The 23,956-nt window shown below is 42.0% G+C and overlaps 1 protein-coding gene across 4 annotated transcripts; it reads left to right on the forward strand.

The window, feature by feature from the left end:
• Positions 1-518: 518 nt before the first annotated feature.
• TCTN1 (tectonic family member 1) lies at positions 519-23,796 on the forward strand. Of its 4 annotated transcripts, XM_033097735.1 has the most exons (15): positions 519-799; positions 2,429-2,549; positions 6,728-6,858; positions 7,960-8,111; positions 10,022-10,109; positions 11,633-11,742; positions 13,215-13,235; positions 16,721-16,855; positions 17,411-17,536; positions 17,931-18,016; positions 18,576-18,716; positions 19,985-20,147; positions 21,981-22,106; positions 22,649-22,793; positions 23,674-23,796. In XM_033097735.1, the coding sequence occupies exons 1-14, from the start codon at positions 580-582 to the stop codon at positions 22,790-22,792; spliced, it is 1,764 nt and encodes a 587-aa protein (XP_032953626.1). In that variant the 5' UTR covers positions 519-579; the 3' UTR covers position 22,793; positions 23,674-23,796. The 4 variants fall into 4 exon arrangements, with proteins under 4 accessions (XP_032953626.1, XP_032953627.1, XP_032953628.1 ...); XM_033097736.1 differs by lacking the exon at positions 23,674-23,796 and having other exon boundaries at positions 17,931-18,042; positions 18,635-18,716; positions 22,649-22,827; XM_033097739.1 differs by lacking the exons at positions 519-799; positions 23,674-23,796 and adding an exon at positions 916-1,080 and having other exon boundaries at positions 22,649-22,827.
• Positions 23,797-23,956: the final 160 nt, after the last annotated feature.

A 23,956-nucleotide genomic window follows, 5' to 3' on the forward strand; every position in this document is an offset into this window, starting at 1 on the left:
CACTTAATTTTTGTCAATGTTTTTTGACTGTAAAAAAGTTAAGTGTTCATTTGTCCCCTTTATCACAACACAACGAGCTGAAGTTATCTGGCGACCTGCTGCGAGATAAAACAAAAAAGGCAAACCAAGTGGTGACAGTGTGGGATAGAGAAAATTCAAGGATGGTGATGTCATCTCTGTGCTCCTTCAAAAGACCTTATTTAGTAGCGTCCCAAATTTCTGTCCCCCCACCGGTTGCGTCCGGACATTTGTTGAAAATATTGATTCCTGGACCCTGCCCAAAACTGTCTGAGTCAGAATCCCCTGAGATGGAATTTGGAAATCCGCATTTTTTAAACAAGCGCCCCAGTCGGCTTGGGAACCGCAAATCTGATATACACAAACCTCTAGTCTCCGCCGACCGGTCTCTCACCGCCCCTTGTCGCACAGTCCCGCGGTGGCCCGCCTCACCCAGGCCCCGCCCTCAGCCCCAGTCTCGCGTGTCTTCGCAGGATACTTCCCGTGAAGCCCCGCGCCGGCCGCTGTGGTTGCCAGGCAACGCGCGGTCCCTACCGCTGGCCGCACGGGTTCGCGGCGGCGATGTCGCCCCTCGGCTTCCATCCGCTCTTGCTGGTACTTATGGACTGCTGGGCCTCTGTGCGCGCCCAGGCCGGGGCCACCCTGGCGGTGACGACGGAGGCTCTCAACTCTACGGAGCCATCCCCGACGAATTTCCGACCTGCCTTGTCTCCTAGGCCCCCGGGACTCCCCAGGGTCCCCGGGCCCTTCTCCGGTCCCAGGCCCACCCCAGTCACGGATGGTGGGTACTAAATGCCAAATCCTGGGGATCCAGAGTGATCCATCCTGGAGGGGTAGCCCGGATGAGGATGTAATAATAATGATAGTTACCGTTTATTGAACACTTACTTTGTGCAGGCATTGCTAAGCGTTTCATAGGCATTAATTCTCTCAACAACCTTCAGAGGTAGATATTATCCTTGCCATACAGATGAGAAAGCCGAGGCTAACAGAGCTTTAATTGGGACAATATCAAATCCTTGAAAGTACTTGCAGAGGTCTTGGACAACATTCATGCGCAAGGTAATAATAAATGAGCCTTTGCAGCCAAAGTCGCAATTAAACCGAAAGTGTCTAGACAGTTGTGGAAATTAAATGCATAGGATGCACTGAACTTTTCACTTACCAAAAAGAGACCCCAAAAGTTTACCTTACTAAATGTAACCAGGTGAAATCTCACTGTCTGTTAACTTGAATTATGAAAACCCCGAATTCCTCTTGTGTTGAGTTCGAGATGGGAAGTTGTGGGGTGAAGGGTTATGTCCACTTTTTAGGATTCATCTTTAAAAAATTAAAAAACTTAAGTGGGAAAACTTTTGTGTTTCAGACTACGAGAGGATTTTGTATTTATTGACAAAACCTTCCCTTTGTCCTTACACACTTCTTTCCAGAGTATGTTATTGTACCTTTTTTGAGCTACATTTTTCTAAAAGTCATTTTTATTATGAAATAATTCATACATGCGAATAAGAATGTTTTATGGACTCTCTTCCAGCATTTACTTGAGATCCTTTTTTTGGGGGGGGTTGTTTTTGCATGAAATCCTTTTGAAAAAAAGAAAACATTGCAGGTTAATATTGAAGTGCTAATGTGTTTCCTGCCTACCCAGAAATAATTACTGCTATGAGTTCAGAGTTTATCATTCTCATGCTCTGTTATTTCTTTAAAAGGGGTTCCCACCCCCCATTTGACAGATTAAAATAGGGAATTAAAAATCCAGATAGTCGTCATTATTAAAAAATTAAAAGTTGCTACCTTTCCCCATGCTTTATTGTCTATATTACTAGAGATATTCCTACGGCCCCAAGTATAAAGCACTTGAGTCATTTTGATTCTTGGCCAATAAATAGCCTGCTAATGTGGGCTCAGCCTCAAAACTGCAGGTGATGTCTGAGGAGAGAAAGAAGATTGAGAACCTTGATTCCTGGTGGCCTTAAGTGGGCCCTTCCTCTGAATCAATCTCTAGGGGAGGAATTTGGGAATCTGCAGTATTAAACCGGTGGTTCTTATGGTCAGGCAAGTGATTTAGTTTGCTGGTTCTTAAACCTGTCTGAGTTATCAGCATCACCTGGAAAGTTTTTGAACAACACGGATGTCTGGGTTTCACAGTCAGCTTACCAGATCAGAGTCTTTGTATATAGAGCACAAACAACGTTCCAAGTGAGTGAGATGGTTGGCCACTTTGGGGAAACCCCAGCTTGAGGAGTGCTGGAACTGATTGATTTTCACTTCGTAAATTTCCCCCAAATTGCAATAGGAAAAACCAAATGGGCCTTTTGTATGAAATGGACTTTTGGTACATTGCAGTGGCAGGGGGCGCGGTCACTACCTGCAGATTGTGATGCTCTGTATCCCACCTGTCTTTCTGTAGTTGCTGCTCTTTGTGTCTGTGACTTGTCCCCAGCACAGTGTGACGTCAACTGCTGTTGTGATCCCGATTGCAGCTCCATGGATTTCAGTGTCTTTTCTGCTTGCTCAGTTTCAGTTGTCACGTAAGTTTGTGACACATGCAGTTTTGATAAAATCGGACCAAGATTATAAACTTTCAGGACGGAAAGTGAAAACTCCCCCAGGCTAAAACACCCAAACCTGATTTTCTGAGTTTTGCATCATTCAGAAGCCATGTTGTCCAAACCTGTATACAGAAGAGTTATCTATCCCTTATTTGCATCCAGCCAGATGATAGTGCAGGCAAAAGAGAAGAGAGTGTACTTTTTAAAAAGAGTATAACAAAATCTTTGTGTTCAAAGATGGAATTACATTTCAGTTTGATTTGTAAAGAGATAACATGTCACATTTTTGTATCAGTGAATTAGTTGTATTTACAGCCTAGGGTGAAAGGTACAGTTCAATTTTACAGCTTTTGTGGTGGACATAGTACTTATAACAAAAAAATTAAATAGTCAGGTAAGCTTTGTTTATATTTTTCTGATGTGTAAATCTACCAGGAATTCTCACAGTTCACATCATATAGGAAAATAATGGAAAATGACATTCCCAGTCCATTACACGGTAAAGAAATAATCCTTTCTGAATGATCTGTTTCTCCTAATTCAGATTTCAAAACTTCTGGGAAAAAACAGCATTTAAAGAGGCTAATTTATTCAGGATGGGATCAACATACTATTCAAAGATAGCCAATTTAAATTTAACCTTGTAGCAAGTGGTAGTAATTGATACTTGATAGATTGAAAGCTTTTTGCAAGTACAATGTGTTTTTCCCATGAGAAACTATTTTACTGACTAATGGGAAATTGAATTTACTTCTAATGTTGTAAAAATGCTTGGAGAATGGGATGTTGTAGTCAGATTATTTTTTTCTGGCTACCTGGACTACACCATGGTTTAGTCTATGTTGAAAATTATCCTGCTTTCCTGCCTTAGGAAGTACTAGGAGCCTGAGAGTGAGATTTCTGCCCCAATTTGAGATCATTCTTTAGAATATCAGTTCTTTTTTATTAGCCAATATTGTAACTTTCGATATAGATTATTTAGAATGGGTGTCAGCAAGCTTTTTCGATAAAGGACCACGTAGTAAATATTTTAAATTTCGCAGGCCATGTGGTCTCTGTTGCAAAGTCTCAACTCTACTATCTTTAAGTAAAAGTAGCTGTAGACAATATGTAAATGAATGGGCATTACTATGTTTCAATAAAACTTAGTAATAAAAATCAGGCGTGGTTTGCGGACCCCTGGTTTAGAAGTTAGAGCTGAATCCATAGTGCCCTTAGGAGAGGACCTCAGAATTTGTTAGTTTTGCTTGTGACTCCTAAATGTGAAGTATAGAAATAATGAAATCAAAACTAATAATCTTAATTAATTGAGTGTTCTTGTGCTATATGTTCCAAGTCATAGTAAAAGGTTTATTTACATTTGGTAAACTGTCAACAGCTCATCCTATCATCTAATAAATTGTAAATTTATTGTTAAGACTATTGGATTGATGTCTGTTTTCCCATTAGATGTAAGCTTCATGAGAGTAAGAAGAATCATCTCTTATATGAGGTGTGATCAAAAGATATAGTGAATGTTTAAAAAAAATTATTACAGTAAAAGACACATTGCCATTAATCCCCCTCAAAATACTCCCCCTCGCTTTGAACACATTTTCCCCACTGTTCTTGCCACTCTCTGAAGCAGTTCAGGAAGTCCTCTTTTTGTCTTTACTTTATCCTCCATCATGACAACGCTCCATGTCACATATCGCTTCTGGTATATGGCAATTTCTATCAGATAAAAACATTATGGTGGGTCCTCATCCACCTTATTCACCAGCTATGGCACCGTGCAACTTCTGGCTCTTCCCCAAAGTCAAAATGATTCAGGATATCAAGGCAGCCATGACGGCGCAACTAAAGACACTCACAAAAGAGGATTTCCAGAACTGTTGCAGGAAGTGGCAAGGAGGACGGGATAAGTGTGTTTGAAGTGAGGGGGAGTATTTTAAGAGGGATTAATGGCAATGTGTCTTTTACTGTAATTTTTTATTTAAACATTCACCGTAGTTTTTGATCACACCTCGTATATTATACACCACTAGTGCCTAGCACAGTTCCTTCAACATAGTTGGCCCCCATTAAAAATGAGTTGAATGGATGAATGACGTTCTCCCTTCCATTCCTAACTGACCTCCTTTGACTCCTTCTGCTGCTGTTCTTTCAGGCAGACACCCATGCTAGAAGCCGAGAGGCGCCCCTGACTCCTGCCTCTGCCTTACTTTCTCATCTCGAAACTGTCTTTCACTTCTCAGGCCTTTCTTGAGCGCCTATGTGCCAGAACCAGGGATATAAAGACGAGCTAGACATGGTCCTGCCTTCATGGAGCTCACCGAGTAAGGGAGACAGATGGGTGGATGGCAGTCTTTGCACCAGGCACTTGGAGAGCTCTAAGGAGTGGCATCTAACCCAGACAGTTGACTAGGGAACTTCTAGAAAAGATGATCTGAGCTGGGCCCTGAAGGACACGTAGAAGTTGGCCAGTACGGAATCCGGGGGATGGGCATTCAGGCCAAGGGAGGGTAGGTGGGGAAGGGGTGGGGTACAAGGCTCCTAATACCAGCATGGGCCAGGGAGCTGTGTCCTACACAACTAGACTGAGAAACAACAGCTTGAATGGGGGGTGCGGGGGAGGGGGGAGGCGGAAGAAAAGGGAGAAAAAAGAAGAGAAACGCAAAAAACATTAGATTCCTGCATCATAGCATTAAACCAAAGTAAATTACCAATAGATTGAAGAGTGAAGTATTTTTTAAAAATTAATGAATGAATGAAAAGCATAGGTGAACATTTGTTAATCTTGGATTAGGGAATGTCTTTTAAGCATAAACCCACAGACAAACTGTAAAAGAAAAGATTGACAATTTCATTATTTAAAAAAAATCAACCATACCTCAATTAAAAGAAAGTAATTATAAAGAAAGAATTAAAACTTTAATTCTTATAAATAAAGAATTAAAACTTCTATTTGACAGAAAGCACCATAAAATTGAAAGGTAGCAAACTGGGAAAAAATATTTATAAATCGTGACACTCAGAGGAGATTCTTAAAAATATGGGTTCTTACAAATTAATGAGAAGACAAACATTCTAATTAAAAAAACAGTCAATAGGTATAAATAAACAACTAACTGCAGAAATACCAGTGAGCAATAGCCATACGGAAAAATGTTTAACCTTGCTAATAAATGAGAAAATTCAAATCAAAACAACAAGATAACAGGTTTTTGCCCATGAAATTGGCAAAGGATATTTATAATTTGGATAATATCCGATCTTGGGAAGAGTACAGTGTTGGTGAGGATGCAACTTGTCTTTCTGGAGGCCAATCTGCCAATATGTCTGAGAAACCTTAAATAATGTACCTACCTTTTGACCCATCAATTCCACTGCAGGGGACATAGCCTTAGGAAATAACAGGAAACAGTCATAAAGATGTATATACAAGGATGTCATTATAGCATTATATGTAATCAAGGAAAATTAGAAACAGCCTAGACCAACAGTAGAGGATTGGTTAAAAAAAAAAAAATGAGTATACAATGGCGTTATTTAGTGTAATATTGCAAAAACACTTGATGACATGGAAATATTGGTCAATATGTATTAAGTGAGAAAAGGCCTTAAAGCATATGTAGAATGTGACCTCATTTTTGTTATATTTCTATTGCTGCACCATATCTGTATCAAATTGTTTAGGGTTTGTCAAGTCTGGGGTTGATTGAAGACTTGACTCTATCATAATTTCTAAGCCCCAAACTTCAGATGATTTCACATTTTCTCGTTTTCACAATCTGTGAAGATGGCTTTATTCTAAAGGCAAGGAAGTTTCCATCTCTTCTGGTTACTTATAAAATTTTATATGATTGATACTGTCAGAGTTTACAAGGTTCATTTCCATCAAAATTATACCCTGATCTGTATTCCATACTTGTCAAGATTTCTTTGAATATTATTCTACTTAATACTTTCCCTGTTAGAGGAAAAAATTACAAACATTTGAACACTGAATAAACTAAATAAAAATGGATTCAATTCTAACATCACATTTTTATAAATTTCCTCCATGTAGTTGTTAACATAGTACACAGTACAGCACCTGACAGTTTTAAAATAATCTTGTTAAGATTGTGTGCATATGCCTTAAAACTTTGTATTATTATTTTTCTCATTTTCAGGGGTGACAGTCAGTTTTGTAGCCAAAAAGCAGCCATCTATTCATTGAATTTTACAGCACACCCACCTCAGAGAGTATTTAAACTTGTCGACCAGATCAATCCATCTGTTTTCTGCATTCATATTACAAACTGTGAGTCTTTGATGCTGATATAATTTGTGAAACTCTGACAGTTTTTCTACCAGAAGTTCTTTTATGGAAAACTGCCCCATTTAGTTAGATTTAAAGCAATCATTCTATGGTTTGGCTAGGGTGTATCACAGGCGACTGCAAGTAACTTATAGACCTGTGGGCATGCACGTTTTCCTTAAAAAATAATTGTGCTTGTTTGTTTGTCTTTTGAAATCTCATACTTTTTTCCAAAGGTTAGTTTATGATATGTAGACATGCATAGGAACCTATATTTGTTTAGGTATATGTATTTTTTCTTTTTTGCTTTATTTCCTCCTGGTTAAGAATCTGGTTCAGCTTTGGTTTCAATTTCCCTTTTTCTCTTTTATTTTTACTTTGAATATTTGCATGAAAACAGGATCTTTATTTTTATCTGAGCATTTGGCTCAAATAGGTGTCTAGATCCAAAGCACACAGGAGTGTAAAATATTATCAAGATATCCAAGACCAGAGACACATTTATGGTTTTATCAATTACACTTTGTCATCTTTTCAGAATGTCTTCATATTTTGGTTCTGTTGAAGACTTAAGCAAATGTTCTGTGATTTGTCACCTGAAGTAAAGACTGGTCAGTCATTGTGGCATTCTCTAACATAACACCAGCCCAGTGAACATTCCAGCCTGTTCCCTTCTTCTGCCTCCTCCACACACAGCATGTATCCTCCCGGGCTTTGGAGGTGGCCGTGTGAGGGGAGACCCCGAGTCTTTCATTCTCGTAGCTATCTGGATACAGCTTTCCCTTCCAGGTTTATGCAGCAGACTCCTCAATCCAGGGGTGGAGAAAGAGATGGACTATTATTGGCTTCTGTTGTGCTTTTGACCTGTAGGCTTTAGAAACCATTGTTTCCTCACTGTTAGAGAAACAGGCCAATTCTGAGGATCTCATTTATTTAATCAAATTCAAGACATCTTGGGGGAAGTAAATACATAGAGAGAAGAGAGACACTTTATTTTTTTCACATCAGCCTTAATGCTACTAAAAACTGTTTCAAAGTATTATATACGTTATATGTAATATATATGTATTTTATACTGATTTAAAATACTTTTTCTAAAAACAGATAAACCTGCATTATCCTTTATTAATCCAGAAGTGCCTGATGAAAACAATTTTGATAAATTGATGAAAACGTCTGATGGTTTTTCATTGAATGGAGAGTCAGATGTTTCTTTCACAACTGAATCAGGTACTCCAAATACTGCTAAATATGAGGTGAGCTAAGTAAATATATAGTATTTAGGTATCCCGTTGCAAATACCCTGTCCTTGTAAGTTAATTTCTTGGTATGTTCCCAGTAAAACTGGCTCCCCAAGACATAGAATTCATATTATAGACAAAAAAACTTAATGTTTGTGCCTATCAATAAAGATCATGAAAATTAAAGTTGAATAGTTGAATTCTAACATAGGGTTTAAAGCCGTTTATTCTGTGGTATGCTTGCATGTGTCTCTGCAGAATTCTTTGTCTCTCTCCACCTCACAAGATGCAGCCAAGGGCAGGAAGCGTGCTGCTGGGGACACGGAGTGGATTGGTGGGGTGCCTGATCCTCTTCTCAAAGTTGTATTTAGTTTTATAGACTTGGGGAAGATGTGTGCTATTTTATATCTATTCATTAGTAAACCTTTAACTGTGATATTCATTAACTTTGACTAAACTGCAAAATTTTCAGAAGCATCTTTTAAAAAGAGACGTATAAAAGCAACGTGGGCTAGTTCTAAAAGTTAAAAGTATAGAGGTACATAAGGAGAAATGGAAAGCCCCTCTCCCGTCTCCATTAAAATGCACACTACAAATCGCTGTTAACAGATCGGTGTATATTCCTGATTCTAAATGCATCTATTAAAATATAGTATTGTACAGAGGTGGGATTTATAGAACTAGTTTACCCATATTGTGCTATAAACTTCCTTTTTCATGCAGTGATAAATCTCACGCATCTTCCCACGTCAATATAAAAGTTACCATTTCTTGAGCATTTGTCATGTGCCAAGCACTGTGCAGAGCCTCACACAACCCAGGGAGTGACACATCATTGTCCCCATTTAACTGATGAGAAACTTTCGCTATAGGAAAGTAACCACGAGAGCTAGTGTTGGAGCTACATTTTACTGATACAAAGTTTTCCTTATGTGTATGTATCATCATTTATTATTGAGCTATTCTATTTTTAACAGGCATTAATTTCCAGTTTTTGCTATTATGAATAACCCACAGTGAACATTCGTGTAGATACATATATCTTTGTTCGATTAAATCTTTAGGACATGTTCCCATAAATGGGTTAACTTGGTCAAAATAAGTGGAAATTTGAAATACTGATTGCAGGACTTTACACTCCCAGCTCCAGGGAAGGAGAAGGCTTGTTTCCTGTACCTTGCTAGCACAGAGGCATTTAGATACCTTTAGATCAGGGGTGTCCAAACTTTTTTCAATGTTTTTCACCAAGGGCCATGTGCGGTAAAATACACACACAGCCGGGCCACTCACTCGAGGTGAAGTACGTATTGCCTCACCTGGTTTATTCAAGTAAACTAAATATATTTTTGGAATTTGCTGCGGGCCAATTAAAAATGGATTATGGGCCGCAGTTGGCCCGCGGGCCACAGTTTGGACATCCTGCTTTAGATTAAAAATTTTAGCTGTATGCCCAATAACTATATATTTTGTTTTGGAAATTGGGGGAAATTTTCATGGGGCTTGGTTTTGGGAAGAAAGCATAGATTAATTTTATGATTTTTTTTAACAGATACAGTATATGTATCTATTATTTAAATAATTATTGCTAGTAAAAAGTAATTACCTCACTCACCCTGGCCGTGACCACCGAGTTCCAGTCTGCAGAGGCAGACACCTGTGTCAGCTTCTTATATACCCTTCCATAGGAATTCTTCAATAAACAGGCCTGCAGATACAGTGACGTGCACACACAGAAACACACATCCTTCACAGCAAAGGGTGGGGCAGCTGGATGTAAGCTCCACGTGGGCAAGGAGCACACCTGTGTTTTGCTCAGCACTGTGTTCTCGACGCCTGCAGGGCCACCTGGCACACAGCAGGTGTCCCATAAGTGTTGCACGAATGCCTTAATGTCACATAACAGCTTTGGGTTGTCCTGTTTGCAGTATGGGGTTCATCTGCAGACTTCAGATTCATTTTTGAGATTCCCTTCTCCCCTTACGTCATCTCTGTGCACCGACAATAACCCTGCAGGTAAGAGAGTGGGCAGTTTTCTTTCTATAAACAGAGTTTGCTCTTAGTTTAAATTTGTAGTAGTTATAATTAAACAGGCTTCATAACTGCAAGCAGTCTTCGAATTGAAAGAGGCCTCAAAGGTTATGTAGTTCAGTGTCCTGCCAGGTGCCAGAGTCTTTTCTATCACGTGCAGCCACTGCTCAAGTACTTGTCGCGATGGGGAACTCCCAGCCTGAAGCCAGCCCACTCAGTTGTTCAGCACTTCCAGTTGTTGGAAAGCTCTTTCTTCACTGGAGCTCAAGTTTGTCAATAGCTAACATGTATTAAACACTTCCTCTGTGCTGGGTATGATGATAAGGTAGGGTGATAGTCATTTTTTAAATGAAGAAACCTAGAAACGTTCTGTTTCTTGCTTGGGTGCAACCCACGACACTGCCTCCCGTGGGCCCAGCTTCTCCTTTCCGGAGCATCACAGAATCCGTGGAGTAATCCTCTTGGCAGTGGAAGGCGACAGGCCTGGCTCTCCCCTGCGTAAGCCCGTCTCACTATAAGGAAGCCAGCTAAGTCATGGATGATAGCTTGTGGTTTAATGAAGCATCATTTGATATGTGAAGGAAATTGTATTCTGTTGAAAAAATGCTCAACTTTGTTCACACCAGGAACAGTGTAAATTAAAACCAAACAGATACCATTCCCATCTGATGGATTGGAAAAGCTTAGGAAATGTGAGGCTGTGGAGAAGTAGGCACTCACCCACGTAGCTGGTGGGGCTGTAGGTTGGTGCAGCCTTTGTGAAGAGCATTTTACCAGGATGTGTGAAAACTGCAGGTGGGTATGCCCTTTGACCCCGCTGTTCCATGGCTAGGCATTGGTCCTACAGAAACTCCGGCTCACATGCAAAACCATAGATTGTAGCCATGTGACAGCAAAGCTAGAGACAACTTAAGTGTCCGTTAATGGGGAACTGGTTGAATAAGTTATGGCATACCTATAGTAGAATACTAATTATTCCTAAAACAGGGAGGAGGAAGCTCTTCAGGTACTAAGATAGGCTGAACTCCAAGATATATTGTTGAAAAAACAAAAAGCAGGATATGTATTGTGCATTTGTTTCCAAAAGAGGAAAGAAATATACTAAAAAATATATATATATATGTATAAATGTGTGTGTGTGTGTGTGTGTGTATATATATACACTCCTATATATATACTATGTACCTTCATTTGCATAGAATATTTCCAGAAAGATACACAAGAAACTTTATGATGATTATCTGGGGAGTGAACTGGTGGTAGCTGGGGGTGCTAGGGGACGGGTTGGAGGGAGACTTCTCTCAAAACCCTTTTGTGTCTTCTAAATTTTGAATCATGTAAATGTATTACCTATTCAAAAAATAGTTTTAAATCCTATTTTAAACATGTATATCTATATCATAACTTATTTTGCGGTTTTACTTAAACATTTTTAATTACCATTGATTAGACTGTTAAAAATTTTCTTTTTTTATTGTTTTCCCCCGTGGGAATGTTATGATTTCCAGCATTTTTGGTGAACCAAGCTGTTAAGTGCACCAGAAGGATAAATTTGGAACAGTGTGAAGATATTGAAGCCCTGTGCATGGCCTATTACAGCAGCCCTAAAATTTTGAGGGTAAGGGTTAATTTGAAGTGAAACTGATTCTTTCGGTTTATTTTCTGTTCTTTGTACCCTCTTAAAATGACAAATACAAAATAATTTCAGTACATGATTGACACTCACATTTAAATTTTTCTCTGGTTCTTCTATACTGATATGAAAGATACTGAGAAAAATTACTTAAAATAATTTCTATTTTTATATCGTTCACTCATATTTTGCTTTCATTCATTTTTTTCTTTTTGCTTTCATTCATTTTGATGGTATCCAATAATGCCTGTCTCCTGAATAAAAAACTTGATTAATAAACAAAAATGTTAGTACTTATAAAAGCATCTTAATGTCTGTGATAGAAATAATCATATTAGCACCTAAAAGATCTCTCTCTGAGAAACAGACCAGAAAAGAATAGCAAATCCACTTTCTGGTTGGCATATGAAATAAGCAACCAGGAAAGGACAGAAAATAGGATTGCTGGAGAAGGGAAAGGCCACGGTGGTGAAGAGTCCCTGTCAGGGACCCAAGCCTGAACTGAGGACATGAGACAGGCCACTGGCCCACTTGGTGGACGACATGGAGGGTTGGAAGGGGAGAAGTTTTCTCAATGATTGTAAAACATACTGTTATTGTGAAAGCCCTATGCTTCTGATTTTCTTTTGTGGGAGGCGTGGGACGGGATGGGGGCGGTGGTCGATGGGCCATGGCATCAGTATTCATCTGGGCTTCAGTTTTTAGAATCGAGTTGAACCTTTTTCATCTCCCCTCCTTTCCCCTCTCCCTCTCTTCTCATAAGTCATCCATCGAGGCCCGCGATTCTTCCAGGGGGTGTGACTTCTCACAGTCTTCTGGAAGCAGTCCCTCAGGCATGCAGGCGCAGGCCTCCCCAAACACATCTACTTACCTCCCTCCCCAAAGCTCCCATTGGCCTAATAGGGTGGGTGTCTTGTGATTGGAGAAGGGAGGTTAAAGGAGATGGGGGACTGGAAGTGAAGGGAGGTTGCAACCTTCAGAAAGAGAGGAGGCAGGAGCCTGACCTCAAGGGGGGGCTGCGCTAGAGGCAGGAAAACCAGTTAGGAGACTGGATATGATCTGGGCAGGTCATGGTGTTCTTCCAGTGAGCAGGCGCAGGGAGACTGACCAGGAGGGCAGGAGCCATGTCTGCTCCACAGGTTGTGTCACTGGTGGCCATATGGAAAATACCCAGTAGTCACACTGAAGCATGGAGGCTTCCTAAGACCAGCTCTGTTGGGCTCGCCTATTAAGCTTCCAATCTGAAGGAGATGAATGTAGAAGGAAAATGGAAAGTTACCTCTTTGAGTATGACATAGATGCAAAAATATATAGATGGCAAGTCTTGATTAAGGAAATTCTGTTGTCTTCTTTGACGTTTTTAATAAGATGAACATGCTCTTTAACCCACGGTCTGAAAAAGCAGTAAAAATACTGTTTATGGTATTTAACAAAATTTGTTGTTTCTTTCTGTCTAGGTACCTAATTCCAGGACAGAGGTAAGAGTATCTTAATATACTGTCTTATTTCTGAGCCCTTTGAAGTGAATACACTTCCAATCAGAAGGGTACCGTCCTGCCCAAAACAAAAACATTTGCCAGAGAACAAGCAGAAATGAAACGGGTAACACTTTTGTAAACACAAATTGGTGTGATTGGCTTCTGTCCTTTCAGGGCACCCTTTCGTATCTTCTTGGTCAGGAGAGCTGTGTGCCCGGTGTGGGAGACAGACATTTTGCCCTGTACACACAGCTGTGTAGGAGGCGAGCACTCTCAGTGTTGCTGCAGGGGTTCAGGTGCCCATAGGTGCTGTCAAAACCTTATTGTCCCCAGCTCAGGGGCTCTGTCAGGCCATGGTGAGGAGGCAGTGTCTCTGTAGGTATGTCAGAGAGAGGGAACATGGCTCTACCTCTTATCTGGGGTCTGCGCCCTGTGCCTGCCTGTGAATACAGGCGATGGTTTGTCGTGGTCACCCAAAGCCTGCGCCACTGGTCTGCCTTGTTCAAAGCTCAGCTTTGCCTTTATTTTCTTGTTTAACATACACTTCACTCTCCCCAAATGGAGGGTAAGCCTTTATGCCCATGAGGTCTCTGTGCAGCGTCTGGTACACAGGAAGCTCTCAGGACAGTGAAGCACTCAGGACTGTAATTGGTTTCATTCAGTCTCTGGACACAAGCATGTGTTTGATGTAGATATTTGAATGGAAATAGTTGTGTGGCTTTGAATGTCACATTACTATGTGTGGGCCTGGATTTCCTCATCTGTGAAGGTGTTTTCAAGCTTGTTTTGGTGATAGGGTTTCTTCAAATGAAATCTCAAGCAGAACTCTCCCTAGTGAGTGATGTGGATCAAATCTGACTCCCCTGGTTGCAGCAGGGGTGGGGGCCAGCAGCCCTCAACCTGCCCCGCCCCCCATCTCTGCCCTCTTTGGTCCCTCTGAGGAACCCTATGGCTCCCAGGAACCCACTTTGTAAGTCATATAACAGAGTCGCTCTCAGCTACCTCCAACCACTAGAAAGTGCTTTGATTCCACCATTTAAAGCTTGAGCCATCTGCGGAGACAGCGGCCCTATCCATGAGATATCCTTAATCCAGGGCGGTGTATTGTATTGGGCCGCGTACAGTCTTAGTATGTATTGAGCACTCAGCGGGTTATATGTTAAGTGAATGAATGACTAGGGGATTAGTTCAATCAGGTAGGGAAGACCTATGATGAGAAATAATGGGGTGTTACTGAAAGGCACGTACTGTGCCAAGCACTGTTCCCAGTGCTATACATGTCTGAAGTCCTTTAGTCGTCTCAGCAGACCTATGAGGGAGGTCCTGTTTTTGTCAGTCTCTGCCACCTGAGTCACTGATGAATTGCTTGCCCAAGGCTACACAGCAGGGAAGTGGCAGAGCTGGGACATGAATCCAGGCTGTCTGGCCCCAGATACCTTATTCTTATATGACACTGGACTAGCTGTGCTGTGTGCCGGCCTTGATTTATGAAATCTCTGCTTCGCACACATTCTCTCTCTGCATCCTGTGGTCAGGCCGTCAGGAAATGGTAGGCTGGTACTTTGAGCTCAGATCTGTGTGACATTGAAACTTGTGCTTTGAAAGACAAGCATATCAACTAATGAGAGATTTGTTTAAATTTTTTTAAAAAGGAAGGTTAAAGAATCTTCCAAGGTTAAAGAATCAAGCAGGGAAAAATTGGATCCAGTCTCCCCATTAAGTAAAGCCCTTTATAAAATTGCCAGGAATCGTTGTCAGTGTCTGTTGAACCATCGGTGAAAACTTAAGTTATGGCCGTATAGTTTGTTAGGTACACTTGAGTCGTTTGCCAATGGGTGCTTTGGGGACGGGATGGGGCTGCGAGGACATCCCGCCAAGCAAACAGCCCGACCGTTTCCATTTCTGTGACTGTTCCAGTGGATGTTGATAGACTAGCTCTTGCTGCTTTCCATCGGTCTTTCCAAAGCTTGTTTAAACCGGACCCTTCGGTTTCTGCCAAGCACCCTCACACCACGGGAATGGCTCCATCAGAGGCTGGTATGGAAGGGTGTCCTCTCGTGGAACCCAGTGGCCTTGCTGAATCAGGGCGCAGTATGTTCCGATAAAGGAGTCCAGGGTTCTTCTGATGACAACCTTAATGCTTGGAGCACGGGACTCCTTGCGTAACTCTTAACCCACGGGTATGGCGGGTTGTGCAGAGGGTGTTGTGATTCGTGTTGCCTTCTGCCACTTTGTCACATGGCAGCTCATCTTTGCTTCCGAACCATGTCATGTTCTTATGTTAAAGGTTTGACTTCTAAGGATAGTTGCAGGTCTTCTTGGTCATGGGAGCAGACACATAAGATCTACTTACTAATCTATAAATTAAGAGCTTCAACACTTAATAATTTTGAATTATAAACAGCATGGCACGTGACTGAGGCCAAAGTTCAAAGCACTATAAACAACTAGATATCAGTTAGGTTCCTTCCTAAACAGTGGTTTCTAAGAGCTGACATTTAGATCAAATGTCAGATTTGTCACGCAGTATGAGGAGGCCCAGCTAGCTAGAAGTTTGAGCCATTTAAAGAATTGCTTGCTGCTTTGTCTCTGCTGGCGGTGGCCATAAATGAAAAATGTCCTTTAATAGCGTTGGGTGAACCGGGGCTTCCTGATTCTGTTTAAAAGAGTCTGTTTTCTCTTACCCATGATCCTACCACTCAGAGTGTGTGTGCATGTGTGTGTGTGTGTGTGTGTGTGTGTGTGTGTAAGATCTAATTCACATGCCATAAAACTCACCATTTTAAAGCGTACAGTTCCATGGTTTTTAGTATGTTCACATGGTTGAGCAACCAGCACCACTATCTAATTCCAGAACATTTTTATCACCCCAAAAAGAAACCCTGTGCTCTTTAGCAGTCACTGTTCATTCTCCCCCAACCCTCCCCACAGCCCCTGGCAGCCTCTAATCTACTTTCTATCTCTATGGATTTGCCTTTTCTGGACGTTTCCTGTAGATGTGACCTTTTGTGTCTGGCTTCTTTCACATAGCATCATGTTTTCAAGATTCATCTGTGGTATATTATAGGATGTATCAATACTTTATTCCTTCTTATGGATGAATAATATTCTTTTGTATGGCTTTACCACATTTTATTTGCCCATTCATCAGTTGATGGACAGCTGGGTTGTTTTTCGTTTTTGGCTATTACAAATGCTGCTGTGAACATTCATGTGCAAGTTTTTGTGTGGACCTGTGTTTTCAGAGGTAACCACTTTGAAAGTTTTGGTTACATCCTTCTCAACTATTATCCATATGACTGCACGTATGTATTGACATATCAATGTCTGTATTTTTGCCAATGTGGACTTACAGTATGCCTGTTGTTCTGTGCGTGCTTTTCCCTACTTGTCCGTGTATCAGTGGAGGTGTGTTTCCAGTGTGTCGTTATTTTAACCCCTTCACCAGTGTGTCCTTAGTAATCCAGGACTGCCTTACTTTGCAGGTGCCTATCACTGTTCAGTCCATTGTCATTCAGTCTCTAAATAAAACGCTAACCCGACTGGAAGACACGGACGTCGTGAAGCAGTCGCTTGTTGAGGCTGGGGCTGTTAACATCTGCACTAACGTTGTTCTAGAGGTAGGTGCCCAGTTTGGCTTTGACAGCTCCATCTGTGAGTGGCAGACTCAAGCTTCATGGTGCTGAAGGGTTGGTTAACTGGATGGCCTCCATGGGGGGTGCTGGCCCCCCCCCCGTGTGCGGTTGCTTTTCTTGACGTGCCCTCTGCCTGCCTTGACGCCGTCCCATCAGAGAGTGCTTCTTTGTCTCTGCAATAATCACATGGGATTTTTCTCCGCAAACCTAGTGACTTACAAGAATACATCAGAATTTGTTGTTGTAGCTGTTGTTTTGTTTTAACACATTGTCTTGGCAGAGGTAGACTGGTTTTATTCTGCCCAGACCAGCTAATTTGGAACTTCTGTAACTGGGCACAGAGAGGCTGAAACGACCCTGTCAGCTGGGGCGATGCTGACATAACACCTCCCGTAACCCAACTGGACAGGAGAGAAAAAGCTTCAACAAGTGGAGAAATGGGAAAGGATTTGCCTCCTCTGTATATTTCATTTGATTTATTAATACAGCTACGGAAGTGTCCTGGGAACAGGTGTATTTGGAGTGTTGTTTTGTTTTTAGGTAAAGTATAGCCTCACGTACACAGATGCAGGTGAAATAACAAAAGCTGATCTATCTCTCCTTCTGGGGACAGTTAGCAATGCGGTGGTTCCACTTCAGCAAAAGTTTGAAATTCATTTTATTCAGGTAAGTTTGGTCAATTTTTTACAAGTTTTAATTGCCAAGTAAAAAGAAATCCTAACTAGTTAGTGAAAAAGCATCTCAATTTAGAAGTATTAACATATCTAACCCCTGGGCGGACAAAGGGCTTGCACGTAGCATGCGGGGTTTGCAAGAGGGCTTGCATCCTTTTCCATTTGGGACTAGGATTCTCTTATATGTGTGCTTGTTCTTTTCAGTGTGATGTACTCCTACACTCGGCAGATATATTTATAGTTCTGAGTAGGGGGAGAAATCCTTTTATTGGTTGGTAATCCCAGATTTTATTATGAAAAGCATTTCATTCCCCCTCCTTGTCCCCCCCCCCAACTTCCTTATTAAAAAGAAAATTATTTGGGGGCATTTCTGCCTTGTCTTTCAGCAAAACACAAAGCCAGTTCCTCTCAGTGGAAACCCTGGTTATGTTGTGGGGCTCCCACTAGCTGCTGGATTTCAGCCTCACAAAGGATATCCTTTTTGGTTCTGTGGAGAAGGTTGAGTTCCCTGTTCACGTGTGTGGGCCGTACTTCTCTTTATTGCCGAGGGTCCTGTGGGCTGAAGAGACCAGTCTCGGCCAGTGCTGCTTCTGGGTGGCTCTGGTGGGTGTGGGTCTGGCTGCACAGCCACTGGGGCTGTGTGGAGACTGGCTAAGGTTAGGGGTGAAACATCCTGGCCCAGGAACACGGCAGTGTTTTATATTGAAATCTTAACACAGAAAAGCTGATCGACATTTACATGTAATTAATTCACACTTAAACAGAGACTCAAACAAATTTAGTGATTTTGAAAACTTGGAGTTTATTTTGAAAGGCCAGTTTCTGAGGCTTTTTCTTCTGAGGATCTAGTAATCAAGGAAAATAGTTATAACTGTTTTTTATCCTCTCCTGGGAAATAGCTATTAAAATGCCAGAGGCCCAGACAAGCGATAGTTGGGTCTTACTCATGTCTCATGTCATACATGTGACACTGTCTCCTGAGAACGAGACTGCTTTTGTACTGGGTGATTGTCCCTTAACTTTCTATGAATGTCTGGGATTATTCAGACCATGAATAGATATGGACAATTTACTATTCTTCGTAGCACAGCTGAACAAGACTGCTTTACAATAGAGGGAATCCGGACCCCAGTATTATTTGGTTACAATATGCAATCTGGCTGTAAACTAAGGTAAGGGAGTAACTTGTTTCTATTGGAACTTGTTTGTGTTGATCAGGAAATAAAACATTCCTTTCCTTCCCATTTTAATCAAACCTCTGCATCAGCCAACGAGTCCTATAGAAGCTACCGTGTAGCTTATCATCATCGTTAATGGATAGTAGCAATAGTGACAATACCTTATAATAATGTCATTTTTTTTTCTAATTTTAATTCTCAGAACCATAAACCATTTGTCATGATTCAAAGGGAAACTGTTACAACCTTTTAAAAAATCAGATGTGGCAGAGGAAAAATCTCAAGTCTTTGTTTTGTTTTGTTTTGTTTTGTTTTTAAGGTTCCGTAGCACTTGAGTTCACAGCAAAAATGTTTTTCCTGAAAGTCCTTCCTGTGTTTCTGAATTTTAATATACTATATACTGTACACAACACAGCAAATCCAGTGAGAGGAAGCCTGGATGTGATCTCTTTCTAACTTATCTTTTTAGTATCAAACGTACATAATGTAAAATGACAAACTGCTTGCTCAGCATGGCTTGTTATAAAAACAGCAGTTCTTACCCTCATTTGCCCCACCCCAGAGGCAATCACTTTTAACACTTGTAGCTGATTTTTGGGGGGGAAATTTACCCCCAAGTCTTTAAAGAACCTGCAGATAATGCTATTTCTTGATATTTTGGTTTTATGAATTATTTCTTGAGTTCCCACTGGGAAAAACGATTTGGCTCTTTCCCCTTTCATCCCCTACCCCACCACTACTCACTTCCCATCCCTGCATCTTCCCAGGGTCACTATATCCCTCCTTTGGATAGATCATTTACATCATTAATTCTGATCACATGAGACCAGCATTACTCAAAGGGGATTCCATGGACTACATTCCCATAAGACACCAGTAGGGGTAGGTCTATGGTCCAGTATGTTTAGGAAATAACCAAATTAAAGTTAAAACCACGATTCCTTACCGGAGGACTTTTCAGAGCTTTTAATATGCCAGTGTGCTTCCGGAGGGATGTGGGTGTGCAGTAGTTCTCAAACTTTTGGCCATGGAACCCTTCTTGTGCCTCTCGATAGAACACGGTTTGGGAAACATTGTTTTGGATTCATCTCCCTGGCCAACCAAGATTTCTTAAAGTTAGAGACATGTTGGCTTCTTTCAAATAATCCCCCTTTTAGAGAGTGAGAAAATGAACCGGAGCGAGCCCACGTGCTGTGAAGGCCTGTAAAAATGTCATGTGAACAACAGCCTCATTCGATTGACCTCTTTTTCTGTCCCCAAAGATTGATGGGCGCTACCACCTGTCCACTTGTGGTGGAGAAGGTGAAGAACCTGCTCAAGGGCCAGAGCTTCCCAGATTACGTGGCCCCTTTTGGAAATTCCCGGGCCCAGGATGTGCTGGACTGGGTGCCCGTCCACTTCGTCACCCAGGCACCCCACGTGAAGGTAAAGGGGGAGAAACTGAAGGCTGCCTGCTGGGGCCTCTCCTGCTTCCGCTGTGCCTCCTTCCCTTGGGTGGGGGGGCGGGGGCGGGGGAGCACGGGTTTTGTTACCAGGCAGGCCTGGAGCTTGAATACTGCTTTTGCTCGTTGTTACCACTGTCCCCTTTGGCCATTGATTTTTATGGGTTTGAACCTATTTCTTCATCTGTGAAATGGGAATGATAGGGACAGTACCAACCTCATGGGGTTGAGTTAATGAGGTACTGTTCATGGTGCTCGGTGGTCACTCCATAAATGGGGAGCAGCGCCCATCACCATCCTGACCTTTCCTACTGTCACTGTTGGTGTCGCTGGAGGCCCCTAGGCATCAGGATAAGAGAGGCCGGTGTGAGGACTGCCTCCGCCCATCCACAGAGCTGCCCCGCCCATTGTTCCCTGGTCTCTAAAGGCAGCCCACACGTGAGAGCTTTCAGTTCCCAAGTTCCCAGGAGTTTAATGGAAGTTGACATCCTACAAATAGGTTCCTGATCACATGGGATTCTGCTGCCCACCTTTTTCTTTTGTCTCAGTCAGAGTGTGGGCTGGCCCCCATCACTGGAGGCGATTATCCTTTAATTGCCCAGCTTTTTCTTGTCACCGTTTGTTCGGGCCTCTCATTATCTCCTTAGCATATTTATAGCCTGGGGACAGTGGGGTGAGGACCAGTTCAGAGCTCTGATCCCGCCCTCCCCAGGAGTCCCCAGCAGAGACCGTGATTTCTCTGTCCCTGCCATTCGTTCAGCTGCTAAGTCTTGGCTCCTCTCTGCCGCCTCAGCCAGGCAAATAGCTCCTGGCTTCTCAGAGATGGGGTAAGACATCGTTATTAGGGAACACATAGGCTGGGAGAGGCAGCCACACGGACAGTAGCTTTGTCCACAGGGAGTTCGGGGGTCCTGGAGCGGATTTTGTACCAACCTTCCAGGAAACCCAGGTAGACAGATGCAGACACGAGAGCATCTGCTAAGCTCAGTTTGTGCCAGCTGCATGTTGCATCTTCTAATAACACGCTCTTCTCAAGGATCTTCCAGCCTGCAAATTTCTTAAAAGGCAGTTCCAAGCTAGGGAATTCCATCAGTGCCTTTTTGGCAGGCACCAAATTTAGGCGCCCTTGCTAGCTTTTCATGCCCTGAAGAGATGTATGTTTAAAAATTTGGGGGCAGAGGCCTTAGGTCCAGCTCCTACAGCATCCAGCCTGAACTGGGCAGCTCGATTGTGGCACCGGTGCTCTCGGTTCCGTTGGAGTTGGTAATAGTTTACGGCCTCTGCTTGTATACCCCAACTTACAGACTCTGCCTGTAACATCTTAATCGCCAAATGATGAAATCAGATAAGAAGGCACTTTCATTTCCTCTAAGTGCATTTTAATAATAGACAGAAATTAGACCTGACTGCACATCACGTTAATACCATCCTTTCTCCTCCCCACCCAATGCTGGTTTCTCTCTGAAGTATCTCTGAGGTAGATGAAAACAGGTAGATGAAGTTAGAGCAGGTAAGGCCCTGCCCTGAAGGTTCCACCATGGGGGATCAGGATTACAACCGCCAGGTAATGCTGGCCTCTTTAGAAATAGGGGATGGAAAAACTGTGCTTTAGGTGTTAAAATATTTTTGGAGCACTGAGTACTTTATGTGCTTTCTCTAAGCAGTTTTTATCTGAACTTCTGGAGTCTATTCATTCTTTTCTTCAGAACATTTTGTAATATGTGAAACATTTTATAATTAAAACTCTGAACTGCAGATTAAGTTTGACTTGAGGTTATATAATATTCAAATTGATTAATAGCATTTTGTTTTGCAGGATTCTTGCCAGCTCCCAGTGGCTTTGGTTATAGAAGTGAAGTGGACTAAATACGGATCCTTACTGAACCCTCAGGCTAAAATAGTGAATGTAACGGCAAATCTAATTTCATCCTCATTTCCTGAGGTAGGCTGAACTTTCGTTTCAAAGTATAGGTGAAGGGAGCATTTGAGACCTTGCTCCCTGGCACCTGTCATCAGCGTGGCTCAAATAAACTCTTATAAAAATAAAAAGTAAAAAACTAAAGGTATAGGTTAAGACACAAGTCCAGACAAAACTCAGGCGTGACAGTGAAATTTATTACTTTGTGAAAAATATTGTAATTAAAACTTAAACAATCTGGATTCTTTAAGAACAGTTTAGCAGTCATAATCTTTCACTTAGAGAAAACTCCACTGACAATGGTTTTATTCACAGTAGCATTCTTGTTTAGATCTTTAAAATTCTTGTGGAAATTGAGTTGTGATTGACACTGATGTGCATGTTAGGACAACCTGGGTAAATCTGTGTCTCTCATCCGAGTTAATGGCTGATTAGTCCTCCATGTACCTATCCGACTCATGAGCTGACAGTGGCCGGGTGAGAAAGAGAATGAAAGATGTCCCATCTCTGTTATCCTGGTAACACACTGGACAGCAAGGCTTGCATCACTCTTGACTTTATTACAGACCAACTCAGGAAGTGAAAGGACGATTCTTCTTTCCACTGTGGTTACTTTTGTGGATGTGTCTGCACCTGCAGAGGCAGGCTTCAGAGCTCGGCCAACAATCAATGCCAAGCTGCCCTTTAATTTCTTCTTCCCGTTTGTTTGACGTAAGTCGTTAATTAAGGAAACTAGACCACACCTCTAGAATAGAGTGGGTGGGGGGCCCGGGGTCCCTTGGAAACATCCCATTTTGTTATACTTCTGACCCTTGAGGTTGCCCCCAAACCAGCACACCTGCCCTCTCTACTCATTTCCCTCCTTTCAGAAATTTGATTGCTTGGTTTGACTTTAGAAGGGGCACCAACCGGTCCTGGGTCATTTCCCAAACTCTCAACACGTAGGTCATACGTAGAAACCAAACTGCACCTTTGGGAGGATGGTAAAGTGAACAGATTTGAAGCAGCACAGGCATTGAGGGTTTACCCAGTTTATCACTCCCTGCTTTAACATGAGTTATTTTAAAAATAGTCATTGTTTTCCTTTCAGGTTTTCTTTCCTTTTCAAGTCCCATTGAAATGAGCACAAAAATAGCAAAATACTGTCTAAAATCATGCAATTTGAATACAAGGCCTCAGGAGGGGATCCTCCCCCAAATGTCGTGTTAATTGCAGTGGAGTGTTGGGTCCAATGGACATTTCAGGCCCTGTTGCCAGCTAGCTCTCCCACTGGTGGGCTGGTATGGAGGGCCACAGAGCAGTGCTAAGCAGTTGACGCTGGGGAGAATATAGTAGGAGGGCCTGAGGGAAGGAGAGAGTTTATTTTATACATTAATTGTACAGTAATTGAGAAAAATGTCGTCAGGTGACAGAATTAGGTGGAGCTAGCTAGTAGCTGGATGGTGCAGAGAAGGGGGCTGGGTACCTGAGAACAACCTCCTTGGGGAAAATTGCGATGAGAAGCTGTTTAGAACAGCTTGGAAGTGGAAACAGCTTTTCTAGAATGGGCTGGTAACTAAGTCAGCTTCCTTTTCTTTCTTTTGTCTTTCAGCGTGCTCATTCATACGAAAGATTCCTTAATGTCCACGTGAGATGTGAAAACTGTACATTGGATGAGATTAAATTCTATATAAAACTAGTAATTGTACAGCTTTGTTGTTCATTTTCAAGCAAGAGTAAAGTGTTCAACATGAGAAAACACGTTTATGATACATTTGTTATACAGTGCAGGTGGGAATGGGATGGGACGCTCTTGGCCACACCAAGGAAAAAATAGAGCCTTCCCAAAGACTGTCCCCCAGGATCCAAGCTGGGTGGGAGGGAGGCAAAGCCAT

This window comes from Rhinolophus ferrumequinum, chromosome 25, assembly GCF_004115265.2.
Source record: "Rhinolophus ferrumequinum isolate MPI-CBG mRhiFer1 chromosome 25, mRhiFer1_v1.p, whole genome shotgun sequence".
Taxonomy (NCBI): domain Eukaryota; kingdom Metazoa; phylum Chordata; class Mammalia; order Chiroptera; family Rhinolophidae; genus Rhinolophus; species Rhinolophus ferrumequinum.